The sequence below is a fragment of the Arachis duranensis genome, chromosome 3 (genome assembly GCF_000817695.3).
Source record: "Arachis duranensis cultivar V14167 chromosome 3, aradu.V14167.gnm2.J7QH, whole genome shotgun sequence".
Taxonomy (NCBI): domain Eukaryota; kingdom Viridiplantae; phylum Streptophyta; class Magnoliopsida; order Fabales; family Fabaceae; genus Arachis; species Arachis duranensis.
Window position 1 is genome coordinate 60,490,397 of NC_029774.3, and position 15,958 is coordinate 60,506,354.

At 35.1% G+C, this 15,958-nt stretch overlaps 3 protein-coding genes across 3 annotated transcripts; 2 read left to right on the top strand and 1 right to left on the bottom strand.

Annotated features, from left to right (window-relative positions):
* Nucleotides 1–929: 929 nt before the first annotated feature.
* On the bottom strand, nt 930–1,493 carry LOC107493613 (uncharacterized). The gene has a single exon (XM_016114683.1). The coding sequence runs from the start codon at nt 1,491–1,493 to the stop codon at nt 930–932; it is 564 nt and encodes a 187-aa protein (XP_015970169.1).
* Nucleotides 1,494–2,933: 1,440 nt separating this feature from the next.
* On the top strand, nt 2,934–4,959 carry LOC107493609 (60S ribosomal protein L32-1). The gene is made up of 3 exons (XM_016114679.3): nt 2,934–3,103; nt 4,354–4,535; nt 4,635–4,959. Exons 1-3 carry the CDS (start codon nt 3,014–3,016, stop codon nt 4,762–4,764), a joined length of 402 nt encoding a protein of 133 aa, XP_015970165.1. The 5' UTR covers nt 2,934–3,013; the 3' UTR covers nt 4,765–4,959.
* Nucleotides 4,960–10,449: 5,490 nt separating this feature from the next.
* LOC107493615 (membrane protein PM19L-like) lies at nt 10,450–12,547 on the top strand. The gene is made up of 4 exons (XM_016114685.3): nt 10,450–10,669; nt 11,395–11,614; nt 11,722–11,767; nt 12,247–12,547. The coding sequence occupies exons 1-4, from the start codon at nt 10,540–10,542 to the stop codon at nt 12,334–12,336; spliced, it is 486 nt and encodes a 161-aa protein (XP_015970171.1). The 5' UTR covers nt 10,450–10,539; the 3' UTR covers nt 12,337–12,547.
* The last annotated feature ends 3,411 nt before the right edge of the window (nt 12,548–15,958 follow it).

Sequence of the window (15,958 nt, forward strand, 5' to 3'; positions counted from 1 at the left end):
TTCATTCTGCATAATTTTTAGTTTTAGATCTGGATTTACTCCTCCCCTAGGTTTTTAACTCACTTGAGCATTCATAATTAGCATTGGAAGATTTTGGCCTTATCTTTTGAGAAGAGTCTACCTCCGGTACTAGTCATCTTATTTTGTTATTTACTTTTTATATTTATTCTTCCATATTTTTAATCCTTCTAGAGTTGACTTTGGCTTATTTTTACAAGTTATTGATATAGACTATTTTTATTTTCAATTAATCCTTTCATTATTATTTATCATGTCTTCTTTTATTTTCACCATTAATTCTGTGAATTTTATAATTATGATGAGTGAGTAGTTCCATGACTTGATTGGGGATGATTGAAAGGAACCCTTGAGTTGAACTACTCAAGAGAGAAATTATAATTGGGTTTATTGTTGAATCACCCTCTAATCATTAACTCTAGTCCTTCCCAAGGGAGAGGATTAGGACTTATGACTAGAAACCGATTTCCAACTTGCTTGACTTTCCTTTACCTAGTAAGGGTTAACTAAGCAGAGTAACTTCCAATTATTAATTAATCTTGAGAGTATTTCAACAAGAATAGGGCTTCCAACTAATCTACCCCCAGTCAAGGCTTTTATTTAAAATTAATTAAATTATCTAATTTAAATTTCTGTTTATCAACTCAACCATTTTTGAAAACACCCGATTGATGAAATAGCACATCTCTTTGCAACTCGTTGGGAGACGACCTGGGATTCATACTCCCAGTATTTTAATTTTCAATATTGTGACAACCCCTTTTTAAATTGATAAGTGAATTTTCGGCTGGTTAAGGACTGTACTTGCAACGTGTCCCTATTAATAAATTCTTAACTCGCCAATTTCTGCCACGTCAAGCTCCCTGCTTTTGCTGGAGGTTTTATGATTTTAGCGTTAAGTATCTCTTTAATTATCTTTTCCCATTTTGTGTTGAACCTGGTGTAATGTCAAATTTTGGGGTGAGCTTGAACGGCTTCCTGGAGTCTTTGTTATTCGCCAACCTTGTGGTTCTATCTTCCTCCCTCCTAGTTTGCTTTCTTTCTGTTCTTTCAGCTTCATGGAGCTCCTCAATCTCCATCTGTTCGGCCGCCCTTTCCCGGAATTCTTCTAACGTCTTCAGCTTAGTGACCGCAATCGTTTCCCTGAACTTTCCAGGTCGGAGGCCGGCCTTAAGGGCATGTAGGTGGACGGCAGGGTCCAAATCTGGTATTTCTATGGTTGCTTCTGGAAATCTGGTCATGTAGTCTTTCAAGCTTTCTTGTGGACCTTGGTGAATGGTGCCGAGGTAATCTGATCCGTGTATGTATATCTGCGCTGCTGCGAAATAGTCGATGAAGGACTTCGCCAGCTCCTCGGACGAGGAGATTGACCCTGCAGGTAATTTTGAGAACCAAAGTAATGCAGCGCCGTCAAGGTAAGTAGGAAAAGCTCTGCAAAGCACAAGCTCATTGTTAGAGCCGTTAAAAAACATCATGGACTAAAATTTCTTAATGTGTGCCCGAGGGTCACCAATCCCCTTATATGGCTCGAGAGAGGAAGGCAGTATGAAATTCTTTGGCATCTGGTAATTGGTGATTTCTTCGGAGAAGGGGTTGTCTAAGGTCAACTTCTCCTTTGGCGGGTTAACGCTTAACATGTCTCCGCTGCCTTTGACTGAGCCTTTGGAACCATTCTCATCATGTTTATTGGTGCTGTTTTGAGTGGAAAGTTCGGCAAGTCTTCTGACTTCAGCTTGTAGCTCGACCATCTGGGCTAAAAGGTTGGCTTGAGTGAGTTGGTTGACTCCGTTATCGGCCATGCTGGAAGGTTGAGAAACCCTGCGTCAAAGAGAAACACAAAATGCAAATATTGAAGAAAATAGTGGGGTTAGAGTAACTCTTCGGGGCCCACGATTGGCGCCAAATGTTCCGTCCTGGGTGAGCCGAGGTAAGTGGCTTTCCAAACAATCGCTCGATTCCTAAGTCAAGCTATACATCGTCCGGGGACCGTTGCAAATAAACCTCCGCACTCTGGAGCACGGCGGCGGAAGCACTTGCAAAAGGGACTCCGACGCTCAAGTAAGTATGTGAGTTATGAGAAATAAAAGTAATAAACTGGAGAGAGTTATGTGACCTTGCCTTCATGGGTTGTTTTGGACTTGGTTTTATAGGCGAGTAATGTGTTTGTTCCGATATGTTTGGTGGGTGCCATTGTTTTTAACTTGTGTAGAATAGTGATCCAGTTTGGGTAGTGGATTTTGTTGTTATGGATAATAGCTGGGAGATAGTGCTGATTCGTGATTGGTTTAGTCAGTGATCTTGTTCTGTTTGTTTTCGGGTATTAAGGTCGGTTTTCAGTTATGATGTTGTTTCCGAGTATAGTGGGGTACACGTCAATATAAAAATACTTACTTGGTATTTATAAAAAAAAAATTGATTATTTTGTTGAGATGTTTGATTATTTTACTGTGTTATATACTTATATTTGATTATTTTTGTAATTAATTTTTTGTTAAAAAATATTAAAATAACATATAAAAATATACAAATACATAATAATTACTTTAGTATCTAATATTTTATATTTATAGAATATTTTTTATATTATTTATTAAGATCTATCTTAAAGCTTGACAGTTTTCAGTATTTTTAGTTGAGATCTAGAGACGAGCTTAATAACTTAAAAAGAAAAAGTGCTAAAGTGCTGTTCTCCGAATTCAATTACCATCACGTTTGTCTCTTTGGGTTTTCTTACCTTCAAATTATTCTTCTTTTTCATCTTTAGTTTTCTGGACTCGGCCTTTAAAGGCAGAAATATTCACGGCGCCACGCGCAAACGGCTAGAATTCTTACAACACCAATTAGGATTTCAATCAATAAACTATTATTTTGTGGCCCATCCAATCAGCAAAAACCCTAAAGTGCGTTTTCTATATAAGTAGTGTCTGGCTGCTACGCTTATCTCTGGGAAACCCTATTTTTGGCAGGGGAGTGAGAGCAAAAGGAAAAAAAAAAAATGGCGGTGCCGTTGCTATCCAAGAAGATCGTGAAGAAGCGCGTCAAGAAGTTCAAACGCCCTCAGAGCGACCGCAAGATCTCCGTCAAGGTATGTATTCACCCATTCACCCGATTCCCTTTTCTGATTTCTGTAACATCTTTCGCTCAATGTTTGATGCTGATTCTGTCTTGTACACTTTATTTTTTTGTTCAAAACTGTCATTTTTTAATGTTTATTTAAATTAGATGTATTTCGTAGTGTGGTGTCCAATTGAAGGTAATATTGAATGTATAGATGATGTGATGTTTGTTTTCTTGTTGCCCCAGTCTTACCTTAGACATTTGTATTAGCTTGATTTTGTCTAGTTTTGTGTTCTCTTTTGCCGTAGATTTGTTTTTTGCTATTTTAATTTTATGTTGATTTTTTTTTATTTCTGGTTAAATGGGATATGAGGATAAGTTTTAAAACCAGGTCTTACTCTTTAATATAATTCATGGTGATTGATCGACTATCTGATCCCAATGATAAAGCATAATTTGTATTGTGTTGAGTGGAGCTGTTCATTTGTGATATTTATCATTTATTTTATCTGGACATGATGAACTTTGACATCCCTACTTTGTATCTTTCAATTAACTGTTAGAAACTTCATGTTTCTAATGTTAACATCATATATTTTAAAAGAGAAAAGTTTCCCCATAGTGTAAACGTTTTCTAATATTAGCTAATGAGACATGATGATTTTTATCCATCAATTATGCAATAGAGTGATGATAAATTGATTACCAACGTACACTACCATTTGATCTTACGGCATGTTTTATTATGTTTTTCTTGTGACCAATGCGCTACCACAGCATTTCAAATGTGTCTGATTTCATACTCTCAAAGCACCTCTCAGAGTGTAAGCGTTGTCTGATTTCATACTCTCAATGCGCTACCAAAATTGTTATCTTCTAATTAGTCTGTGATTATTAAACAAAATAACCAATAGGCTGCGATTTGCAGATTGGTAGACTGTGTATATTACCTTTCACAGTAGAGAATGATTGTTACTTGTTTCTCTATCTCTATGTCATGACTCAAGACTTCTAAAGCATTTCTTTATGAGCATGTAAAGATTAAATTTTGAAAATGGACTCTGTTATCTGCCAAAATTATATGATTTATACATGATCATTACTTAGAACTCCATTCATCTGATTATCTGTTTAGGATGGTTAACCGTTTTCTTACTTAGAACTCCATTCATCTGATTATCTGTTTAGGATGGTTAACCGTTTTGTGCGGAAAAAATTGTTGGATTGCTTCCGTCTGTTCTATTTTAACAATCTTCTGCTTTTGTTTTTTTCCAACAGGAAAACTGGCGCAGACCCAAGGGTATTGATTCTCGTGTCAGGAGGAAGTTCAAGGGATGCACTTTGATGCCAAATATTGGTTATGGATCAGACAAGAAAACTCGCCACTATCTCCCAAATGGTTTCAAGAAATTTGTTGTGCACAATGTGAAGGACCTTGAACTTCTCATGATGCATAACAGGTGAATTAATTCAACTGAACTTATGAAAATGCATTTAAAATCTTTGCATTATAAGATTGCTTGCTGAATATGCTTTTTCTTTTAAATGTTTAAATTCAGGACATACTGTGCTGAGATTTCTCACAACGTTTCCACAAGGAAGAGGAAGGAAATCGTTGAGAGGGCTGCCCAGCTTGATGTCGTTGTGACCAACAAAACTGCCAGGCTACGCAGCCAGGAAGACGAATAGATCTGAATGTGGTGGAAAGTTGTTTATGTTTTGTAGTGGGATTTCATTTTTCTTGTTGGTAGATTTTGTTCCTTTCTGTTTTATTTTCTTATGGTCGAAACCTATTGCATGCTATACATTTTGTTGCTGCCTATTAAATTGCTGTCACAGAATACTTAAATTTTGATGCAATCTATTTATCCTGCTTTTAGTTCCTATCGAGGTCTTTGATATTTTTTTTAAAAAGAAAATGATTGCCTAAATAGTTTCTGGGTAATAAGGTATATGGACGTGTGAGTATGGTCTGTGGTGGTTCATCACCTTGTCTCTTGAACAATAGGTCCGCAGTCTGACCGATCTTGGCCATTGAAGGCATCCTGAGGCTGGCGTTTTGTCCTGAAATGGATGACCTGCAGCTAAAAGATTAGTCACTATGTTGGTGGTGAGTAAGCTTTGGAAACCAAGAAAAATATATTATTGCTGCATAAGAATTTTTTGAGTTTTATTGTCAATGAAGCATTTGGATAGAGGTGGTTACGATGTGGCAATGGCGTTTTAAAGTTCTTTGTATATCCCAAGAGTTTTTAAGCATAAAATTATGACTTTTGAAAGCTATAAAGTGTGTATATTTTCGAACATTTTGTTTTTGATTTGGAGTGGGAATGGCGTTTTCTAAAATGTGGATTGTGGATTGTTAGGGTGGTATTCCTAAATGTGGAAGAAGTAGAAATCGGACTGTCCAATTTGTTAGAGGTACAGAAATTAGACGGTCCGATTTGTGATAGGTACTGAAATCGTAGGTACTGAAATCGGACTGTCGGTCTAATTTGTGAAAGTTACTGAAATTGGACCATCTGATTTGTAAATGATTAAACTACTTTTTCTATCTACAAAAATTGAAAATGCTGACATATCTATCTATAAAAAAGGAAATTACCATTTTTATCCATGAAACATAAGTTTTATATAACAAAATTATCCAAACACAAAAATCACATAAAAACCCCAAATTACCGTTATTATCTGCATCATCTTTTCCTCACCACTACCAGTCCACCACCACCACTAACCCTAACCCCATTCTCTCTCTCTCTCCTTCCATTTTCTGAGCTCGTTGCCGTTGCCAGAGTCTATCAACTCTGCCAACTCCTTCCTCTCTCTCTTTCTCTCTCTTTCCTTCTATATTTTGCTTCTCTCTCTTCTACTTCTTCGAATGGTTACGTGATGTAGGTTCAGTGGTTTCTGGGTTTGTAGACTGGGGAAGAACGGGTGGAACCGTAGACTAGACAGGGACTAGAGCTCTGTGTCAGCGAGAGATGGAGGGCTAGCTGGAACGAGTTGGGGTAACGATAGCGATCAGGCAGCGACAGTGGCTCTAGGGTGGTCCTGGGCTCGCGGAGGTGAGGCAAGGGGAAGAAGAAGAAAGAGAGAGGGAAATGGTGGAGGAGGAAAGAAAGGGGGAAAGGACGCGGCGACTGCGAGTAGAGGTTGGGTGGGACTTGACGGCGCCAGCGACTGTTGAGTGCCGCGGCGGTGGTTACGCAGGGGAGCTAAAAAAGGGCGAGAGAAAGGAAGAAGAGTGGAAATTGGGTGAGGGGGGACAGCTTGGTGTTCGCCGGTGGTGGTACGGTGGTCTCACACAATTTGCTTTTTCTATTGTTGTTGTTGTTGTTTTTGTTGTTGCTTTATGTGAAGAAGATGATAATGGAGGTATAGTAGTGGTGGTGGTGATGGTAGTGATGAAGGAAATGAGATAGTGGTGCCTTTGAATTGAATGATAGTGGTAATTAGGGTTTAGGATGGTGATGAGGAAGAATTTCGGTGGTAGGTTTGGAATTGGAAAAGTAGTGGTGTGAAGTAAGTGGTGATAGTGGGGTAATTTGGAAATTTCAAATAATTTTTTTTTGGATTTGGATAGTTTTGTTAGCAAAAATTTATGTTTCATGGGTACAAATAGTAATTTCTTTTTTTTTATTGGTAGATATGTCAACGTTTTCAACTTTCATAGGTACAAATGTTAGTTTACTCTAAACAGATTTCAGACACAGCAATTGAATCTTTTGATTTGTGAATTTTTTACAATTTTAAAAAACACCAAGAATTATCATGTTAAAATATATCACTATTCTTAATTCTACACTAGAACAAAAACAACACTGGCAACAGATGTTTAGGATATTTATTTCTGTTTGTTAACGTCAGATTTGTATCTATCCCGTTTATTTGTTGAAACATATAATTAATTTAGTGTTAGTTGAACATTGATAATTTAATTTTAATTCATAGATATGCAGTAATAAACTAATATATAAAATATAAATAATCTGATATATTAGATAAAATTTAATCTAACCGATGTGTAGGGGTAGCAATGGATAGGGTTTGGAGTTTATTCTAATCCTATCTATGAGAAATTATTTTATAAACTTAATCCTACCTTACTCGTGGGTTGAAAATATCCTAATCCTAATCCTACCCATTCTTAACCCACGGATACCCGATCCTACTCGCGAGCTATAAAAAAGATACAATATTATTATATAACTTGATAATTTAAAATAGAACTGACTTTTATGTAAAAAAAAGTATTAAATTATCAATTAATAATCTTCTTTTAGTGACTAAGGATCTTTTATATTTAGTGAGAGGATTTTAGTTCAATATCCACTTAAAACATATTTTTATATAAGTATATAATATATACATACATAGGGTGCGGATTGGTCGGGTAGAGTTGAAACTCAACCTGTATCCTATCCGACCCGCACGAAAACTTTACCCGTATCCTATCCTATCCGTTGCGGATCGGATTAGCAACCCTATCCAATCGGATGGGGTTGAATTGGATACCCATCAGTAAGATGTATGTTGTTACTCTTATCGATGTGGCTAGATTTTTGAGTAATACTCATTTTCATAACGTTTTTTATTCAAGTCTTATGAAAGACAGGTTTTGTTAGGAGATCTAATTGTACCATAGTGTTTTTGACAATATACTTGGCCGCTTAGAATTGACAAAAGGGATTATAATAAACATAACAAGATAATTGGTAGCACTCTAATTCCAAAATTAGCTAGAAATGCCGAAGAAGGATCATGGGATCACGGTATCTTGAGATTGAAGAGTTCACTACATGCAAAGAATATCACTTGCCTAGGAGAACAGACAACAGATCTCAAAAAGGTACTAACTAATCAAATAAAATAATAATCCTTAAATATGTTATGCAAGTAAGAATAAGAATCCGGCATATTTATTAAGGTGGCAAGAATTGAACCGGTTATTGAATCGTTTGAGTAACTAGTTTAATGGTTTAATTGAAATCGAATCGTAGTTAAACCAATTTAATTAAATATAATGTAAACATTTCATGAACAAATAAGACTAATGCTTTTGTAGGCTTTTGAGCTTATTATGACTGGAAAAAAGCTATCAATTAAATGCTTAGTAATCAAATACTGCAGAAACTGCATATATATACTTGTGTGAATGAAAGGTTGTCTTCAAATAAATTATTTTGATTGCATATATGTTTCAATACACACATCAAATCAGTAAACCATTACAAAAATTAATTTGTTGATAAAAATGATCTATCAAAGATTGAAAATTACACCTTAGCTCCAGAAGATTGGTTCTGCTTGACTTTTTCCCACAATGAAGACCATTTTGCTAGCAAAATAATATTTCGAGGACCAAATATTAGATAATAAAAAAAATAAAGATAAATCATTAATTTAGTACCCAAAAGATTATGTCACTTACAATTTAGCTTCTAGAAACAAATAAATTAAACATACCTAAGAAAAATATTGTATAACAAAATACCCCAAAGTCAAAGCAGCAAACTGAACATTTTAAATTGATTTTTGTCATATTTTATAGTAAAATATTTTTAAATTGGGTTAGATTTTCCTTGAGAGGAACTTGTTTGAAATTCTTGGACGGCATTATCTTGTGGTTGTTCCATCTAAATTACATACAATATATAAACTCAGAATGATAACAACTATAGCAAAATTCAGAATGACAATAAAATAAAAACTCAGCCATTAAAACAACTATAGCAAAATTTAGAATGATAGCAATTCAGAATCTAGACGATTATATCAATTCATACAATTCATACAGCATTCAATATAATTAAATTCAGCAATTCATACAATAAATTCACCAAAATTCTCTGAAAACCTATTAGATGGAAAATACCAATTTTCCTCTCTTAGGCTTGTTAGGTCAACATAGCAGAATTTAATATAACAGAATTGAACTTATATAGCAAAATTCAAAATTCAGAGTCCAAAAATTAAATTTATATCAAATTTATATTAAGTAAAATTCAGAATTGCAGAATAATTAATCAATATAATTAACAAAATAAAAAAAATTGAAAACCAGAAGAAAAACACTGCATCTGAATTCAAATCTGGACAAAATTTCTCACTGAATAAAAAATTAATTGAAAAAAGTACAAACAAAAGAACTGAAGAGACTGATTCATACAGTTAATTCACCGAATAAAAAAACTTAATTGAAAAACAAAAATCTAAGAACTCACCGCGGTAGAGAGCACAGAAAGCTAGAGTTTACGGCGGCAAAATAGATGCCCGACGATGACGATGACAGCAGAAGTACAGAATAGTTGCACGACGACAATGAAACCTTCAAATCGTTCTTTCAACGACAACCAGAGGACCAAACAATGATGACCAGAGGACCTTCGATCCGCCACGGTGGCAACGTCTGCTGGTCACTGCCGGTGTCAATTATGTTGGCGACGGTGGAGTTCCGTCTTGGCTGTTGGAGGATGAATGGAAGAGGATATTAGGTAGCGTTTGGTGGAGAGACATAGACGGAAAGACTGAGAATGAGAGACAGAGACTAAGAGACAGGGATTGAAATAAATCTCAGTATTCTGTGTTGTGCAAAGTGGGAGACAGAAATTGAAACAAGAATGAAATTCTAATTTAATTTGTACAAAGGGTAAAATTGGAATTAATTAATTGAAATGAAGGTATTTTAGGTATAAAATGTTATTAAAGTTTCAGTCTCTATCTCTAAAAATTTTAGTCTCATGTCTCCCCACTTTTTGAAGGTATTCGAATACTAAAATTTTGGGGACAGAAACAAAAATTTTAGCACCAGTCTTTGAACCAACAAACATGATATTGAGTCCCAGTCTCTCAGTATTTGTCTCAATACCTTAAAACAAATGCTACCTTAGGGTTGAGGGAGGCTATGTGTGACTGGCTTTTCGAATGGGTTAGGTCAGCTATGGATAATGTGTTTTGTTTTGTTTTGTTTTGTTTTGTTTTTTTGTTTTCTTTTTTGGAACATCAAAACAACTTCGTTTTTGGTGAATATCAAAAACTGAAACTTGTGAAAATCTAGTCAGTTCGGCTGGTTCACTAGTTAACTACCAATTTGATCGATTTTTTATTAGTTTTTTGCAGGACAATTTTAAAAATTAACCAGACCGGCCAAATGACAGTTCCCAATTAACTTGGTTAAACTAGTCGGTCCGATCCGGTTTTTAAAACCTTGATATTTAATCCATCTTGCCTTTTATGAGGCATGAAGCATCATCTTTACAACCCTACAAGGGCCTTTTGTTTTATTCACAAACAGCCTTAGCAAGAAAAGAATCAAACCTTTCATCAACTAGTCCATATATAAGCTTCGATTACCTGGTACAAAACACATGTAGCTACAACTTTTTAGGCTTCTGAAATTCTACTTAGCCCTTTAATTTTGCAGCTTTTGCCTTATCCGAAACTACATATAAGAATAGAGAGATGGCGAACCAGCAAACAATGAAGCCGCTAGCCACGCTGCTTTTGGGGCTGAACTTCTGCATGTACGTCATAGTTTTGGGCATTGGTGGATGGGCCATGAACAGAGCTATAGATCATGGTTTTGTCATAGGTAAAGTGATTTCTATTTTTAAATACTCAAGATAATCTCTAAAATATTGTGCATGCATATCTCAAGAGATCAAAGGTTTAAATTGATCACTGAAAAGTATAATTGTGAAATTTATGGCATTGGGTATAAATTGTTTAATGACATATCGTCATCTAACTGACAAAAAAATCTATTTGATTTACTGTTGTATCTTTCATAATCAATTTGATGTGTCTGAAATTTTAAAAACCAAATTGAAACACATAAATTTTCAAAGACTATTTTAACTACTAACCATTTACTTTTAGCTTCTTATTTCAACTCAAAGTTATATTCTCGCGTTGTCTGTTGATACATTTATTGAAAAATAATTTCACTTTTGTCAAGTAAATCAATGAACATTATGTAACATATAAGTATGTTCAAATGACATATGTATTACTACCATATTGACAAACTATAATAAAGAAGTGCATGTTAATTTATTGTACAAAATAAAACTTTAATATACGAAATTTTTTGAAAGATATTCTATATGAACTGAAAATGAGTCCAGAAACTATTTTTAAATTAGTAGATAAAATAAAGAATTCATAAAAAATTGTTTAGAAAAAAAAGTGACTTCATCTCCTTTAAAACGTGCCCCAATTTTAAAAATATCACTGTAATTCCTTGTGTGGCTGTTATGTTTCTAATTGTAGCATAATTTAACATGATTATGTGTGTGAAATCATGATGAATGGCAGGTGCAGGACTTGAACTACCAGCACATTTTTCACCAATACAATTCCCAATGGGAAATGCAGCCACTGGGTTTTTTGTGACATTTGCTTTGATAGCTGCAGTTGTTGGCGTTGGATCAGTCATCTCAGGAATCAATCACATCCGATCATGGACTTCAGAGAGCTTGCCATCTGCGGCTTCCGTTGCCACCATTGCATGGACCCTCACACTTCTTGCCATGGGGTAATCTCTTAACTTCCTCATAAGAATAGAATTGAATAATAGATAAATTTGTTTATGTTGTTGCATGATATATAGTTGCTGAGTTTTAAGGTATATGGTTTATGCAGCTTTGCTTGCAAAGAGATTGAGCTAAACATCAGAAATGCCCGCTTGGTAAGAAAGAAAAATTTTGAAATTATAGGATCTACGTTTGGTGTATTCTTTTTATTTTTAATCTTAATGTTTTATGTTTCCAATTTTGAAAAAAAATATAAAAATAGAAAATATAATTTCATTAATTTTTATTTCTTTATAAATTTTTTAAAATAAATAATATTGAAAATTAAAATTAAACATGTCTTTCATTTTCTAAAAAAGAATTATCTATTTAAAAAATTTAGATAATATAATCTTTTTATTTTTCTTTTCATTTATACATTTATTTAGTAACGTGACAGATAAAAATAATATAGTTAAACAATAGATAAAACAAATTTATTTTAAACTAATTTTATAAATAATTTTATTTTCTCATTATTTTAATACCTTTTAATTATTTTAAATTCATTTAAACATTTAAAATTAGGCAATGATTTAATAAAACAAAATGGAAGTATTTACTGCCACGTTCTTTGGTATGTTCAATTTTGCAGAAAACAATGGAGGCTTTTCTAATTATCCTTTCAGCTACACAGCTTTTCTACATTGCTGCTATTCATGGTGCTGCTTCATTGAGGAGATAAACTTGATAGCTTATTGTGTGTTGGTTGGCGTGCTTTTTCCTTATTTTTTTTCCATCAATTTTCTTTTTTGTTTGTCTAACTATGTCTTCCTATTTAATTTGTGATGTAATTTACATGATTGGATTTGGATTTGGATTTGTGTACATTGAGAATAAGTTGTGTACAAAGACTAAGAATAAAATTATTTGAACCATTTTTCGTTTGTTGCAAATTTTCACTCTATTTTTAACCCCAACCAAACATGGCATAGATTGAAAAGAGTTATCCTTGGTTTAAGTGTTACTAGCTTGTTTAATTTTTTGGGCACTTGCAAATATTTCCACTCGGCTAAATGGTTAAATAAAATATTTTATACTAACTAATGTAACTAGTACATGATAGAACGAAAAATAAAAGTTCCGAAGGGTGTTAAATAGAGTAAAATACCCATAGTCGTTCCTGAGATTCGCGCAAATATTCAATGTAATCTTTAAGATCTCGATTTTTTTATTGTAGTCCCCCTAAATAGAGCTCTGAGCACTCAAAATGGTCTCTAAGCATATTTTGGTGATGAGTCATCACTGAAGCGCTAACGTGGCACATAAGACCTCACGGTTTTGCCTTTGACGATAGGGATGATAGTTGAAACCCTCCACACTCACTCGTTAAAATGCGTCATACTAGGGAGAGGTATCCACACCCTTATCAGGCATGCTTTGTTCTCCTCCCCAACCGATGTGGGCCTTACAATCCACCCCCCTAAGGGAGCCCAACATCCTCGCTGGCACATCGATTCGGACACCGGCTCTAATACCATCTGTAACAACCCAGACCAGCCGCTAGCACAATATTGTCCGCTTTGGCACACAAGGCCTCACGGTTTTGCCTTTGACGAAAGCGATGATAGCCAAAACCCTCCACACTCACTCGTCAAAATGCGTTATACTAGGGAGAGGTATCCACACCTTTATAAGGCATGTTTCGTTCTCCTCCCCAACCGATGTGGGCCTTACACAAATGGGCATTAGGAGGAGTAGTCTAACAAGCCTGCGGAAGAAGTAGTGGAAAGAGTTGATTTAGAGAGTGCTGTTATAAAGGATGGTGAACCTGCTGAGCCCAAGAATGATTCAGAGATGAGTGCAAATGAAGAAAGTTCTGGTGAAGTTGCCGAGCCAGCTGAGTCTCGGGATGTGCCATCCGAGGGCCAGGAGGTGCCTGCTGAGGATGCACATGAAAAGGCAGAGGAACCACCTAAAGAAACTAAAGAACCGACTAAGGACTCAACCAAGCAAGACCTACCACCGGGGATAAAGAACCGGATTCAGTCGATAATGCTTCAGAGAATGTGGAGATTCCCTCTGATAAGGCGTGGATTATAAAGCTACTTTATTTTGTGAGACCAGTAATACATGTTGTGGAGAAAAATATTGTAATTACTTTTACCTATCTGTATTTCACTCTAAAGGGCTTTGTTTTCTTTGTTTGGATTTTGTTTTACTTGCTTTTAGCAAGATACTTCTCCTGGCCAAAATCAACTTACGCCTGCCATTGAGACCACGACACAGAGAATTGATGTTCCTAACAATAGGGTATTCCAATTCATGTAGATAGATGCATACATTCGACTCATTTGGTGTACTTATTGGAAAGGATGGGGATACAATAAAATACCTGCAACATAATTCTGGTGGCAAGATTCAGATAACTAGGAATGCTTATGCAAACCCTCAAGACATGGGTAATAGCTCCAAATGAAAGAATGAGGAGAAAGTGATGAACAAGAAGAAGAGATGAAGTTTATGAAAATTTGGGGATTTAGGGTTAGTTATAATGGGAGGGACCAACGTGGGTACAAATTGGAAATTAGCCAGCTCAGCTAGCTGTTAGACCCTTCCAGCTTGGCAAATCGAAGCCACGTCAGCGCTCCGGTGATGACTCATCACTAGAAATATGCCCAAGGACAACTTTCAGTGCTCGAAGCTCTATCTGGGCGACTACAATGGGAAAATCGGAATCTTGAGGATTACGTTGAGTATTTGTGCGAATCTCAGAGACGACTATCGGTATTTTCTCGTGTTAAATATGATTGAGGTCATCATTTCGTACGCAATGATAAAATTTGTCACGTCTATTCTACTAAATTAGGATGCTAGCTATTTCATCAATAAATTTTTTAGATTTTTGATAAAAATAAATAAATGTTATATAAAGCAAAAAATGTATCCTGTTAAGGTTTGTGATAGATGTGCCCTACTAGGATTTTCTTGTCAGTAGTAAATTACGTGTGATTGAGGGAGTGACTAGTGCAAAATAAATATATTCTGATCTACCACTAATGGCTCTTTCACTAAATCATAGAGAAAAAACAGATTGGTTAAAGGGAGAAGAGAAGTAAGTAGTGTTCTTGGAGGATGGAGATATGAAAGAATAGATAAAAGATGGATCCAAAAGTCTCATAGGGAGGATTATAATGGATAGAAAATTTGGAATTGACACCATTGAAGCAGTCTTTGTTGTGATATGAAATTATTCGAACGGATTCAAAATTAAAGCCCATGGTGATAATATATATTTATTTATTTTCGAAAGAGAAGCTGATTAACTAAGGGTGGAAGGAGGATCGATCACCAAGGCTGTTTAAACAATTCGTGATCCATGTTAAACGGTGGAGTCCAGGTATGGCAATAGAGAATAGGGATTGTTTTTAATTGTAATAATCTTTTGATCAAACTTTGATAGTGCTAAATTCCGGTTCAAAATTATCTACAACGAAATTTAACTTTCTAATCCTAAAATTTTATAAACTGATATCTAACACACATCAAGTTTTTGGCGTCGTTGTTAAATAATGCAATGTATGTGTGCTTGTTATTAGATGTTGTATAAGAACCGCGACTAATTAACTGCTTAATTAAATAATCAAATCACCCAAAATAGGATCCAAAAATTTAGAATGTTAATTAAAAAATTAAATATGATATTTGGACTCAATAGATTTTTCTGAGTTGAAAAATGTAATTTTCTTTGAAAAATTGCGTAAAACCGCGTACCGGTAAATTAACCGGCAGTACTGGCTTAAGTTTGTCCGGTACTGTGTGAGAATAATAAAAATAGTAGAAAACCTTAGGAAATAAATTAAATTTGAAAACCGGGCACTAATTTTAAAGTTTTGGTACAAAGTTGGACCAAATGGGCCAAAAATGCTAACTGGTTGGTCCGGACCCAAGTTGGGCCCAAGCCCAACACATATAAGATCCTTAATGAAGCTCATTTAGCCCATAACATCATAAAACACAAGTTTGCATGCTGAAATGAGTTGAGAGGAGAAAGGGGGTAAGGTTACTATTCACATACACCTTTCGGTGGCCATAACTCGAGCTACGGTGTTCCGATTCGCGTGTCGTCAGTGGCTACGCAAAGATCTTGCCGAGTCCATTAGTTTTTCCTCTCCTCTTTGCAGTCCTAAGAAATTTAAAAATGTGGGTGTTGGTTTTGAGTGATTTTTTGTGTTTTGATTGATTAGGTGGTTTCTAAGGTTTTTGTTGGTTTGTGCCTTAAACACTATCGAAAAGGTAAAGAAACTCTTTACCTTGTAAATTTATGATTTAGATGAACCCTGGGTATTGATTTATGATAAATTATG

What these genes read in the sequence shown, in the direction of transcription:
- LOC107493615 (XM_016114685.3), top strand. Translation starts at nt 10,540, where the DNA reads ATGGCGAACCAGCAAACAATGAAGCCGCTAGCCACGCTGCTTTTGGGG. An exon ending in CTCACACTTCTTGCCATGGG is followed by an intron (nt 11,615 to 11,721) that starts GTAATCTCTTAA and finishes TGGTTTATGCAG; the next exon opens with CTTTGCTTGCAAAGAGATTG. An exon ending in ACATCAGAAATGCCCGCTTG is followed by an intron (nt 11,768 to 12,246) that starts GTAAGAAAGAAA and finishes TCAATTTTGCAG; the next exon opens with AAAACAATGGAGGCTTTTCT.
- LOC107493609 (XM_016114679.3), top strand. Translation starts at nt 3,014, where the DNA reads ATGGCGGTGCCGTTGCTATCCAAGAAGATCGTGAAGAAGCGCGTCAAG. An exon ending in ACCGCAAGATCTCCGTCAAG is followed by an intron (nt 3,104 to 4,353) that starts GTATGTATTCAC and finishes TTTTTCCAACAG; the next exon opens with GAAAACTGGCGCAGACCCAA. An exon ending in CTTCTCATGATGCATAACAG is followed by an intron (nt 4,536 to 4,634) that starts GTGAATTAATTC and finishes GTTTAAATTCAG; the next exon opens with GACATACTGTGCTGAGATTT.
- LOC107493613 (XM_016114683.1), bottom strand. Translation starts at nt 1,493, where the DNA reads ATGATGTTTTTTAACGGCTCTAACAATGAGCTTGTGCTTTGCAGAGCT.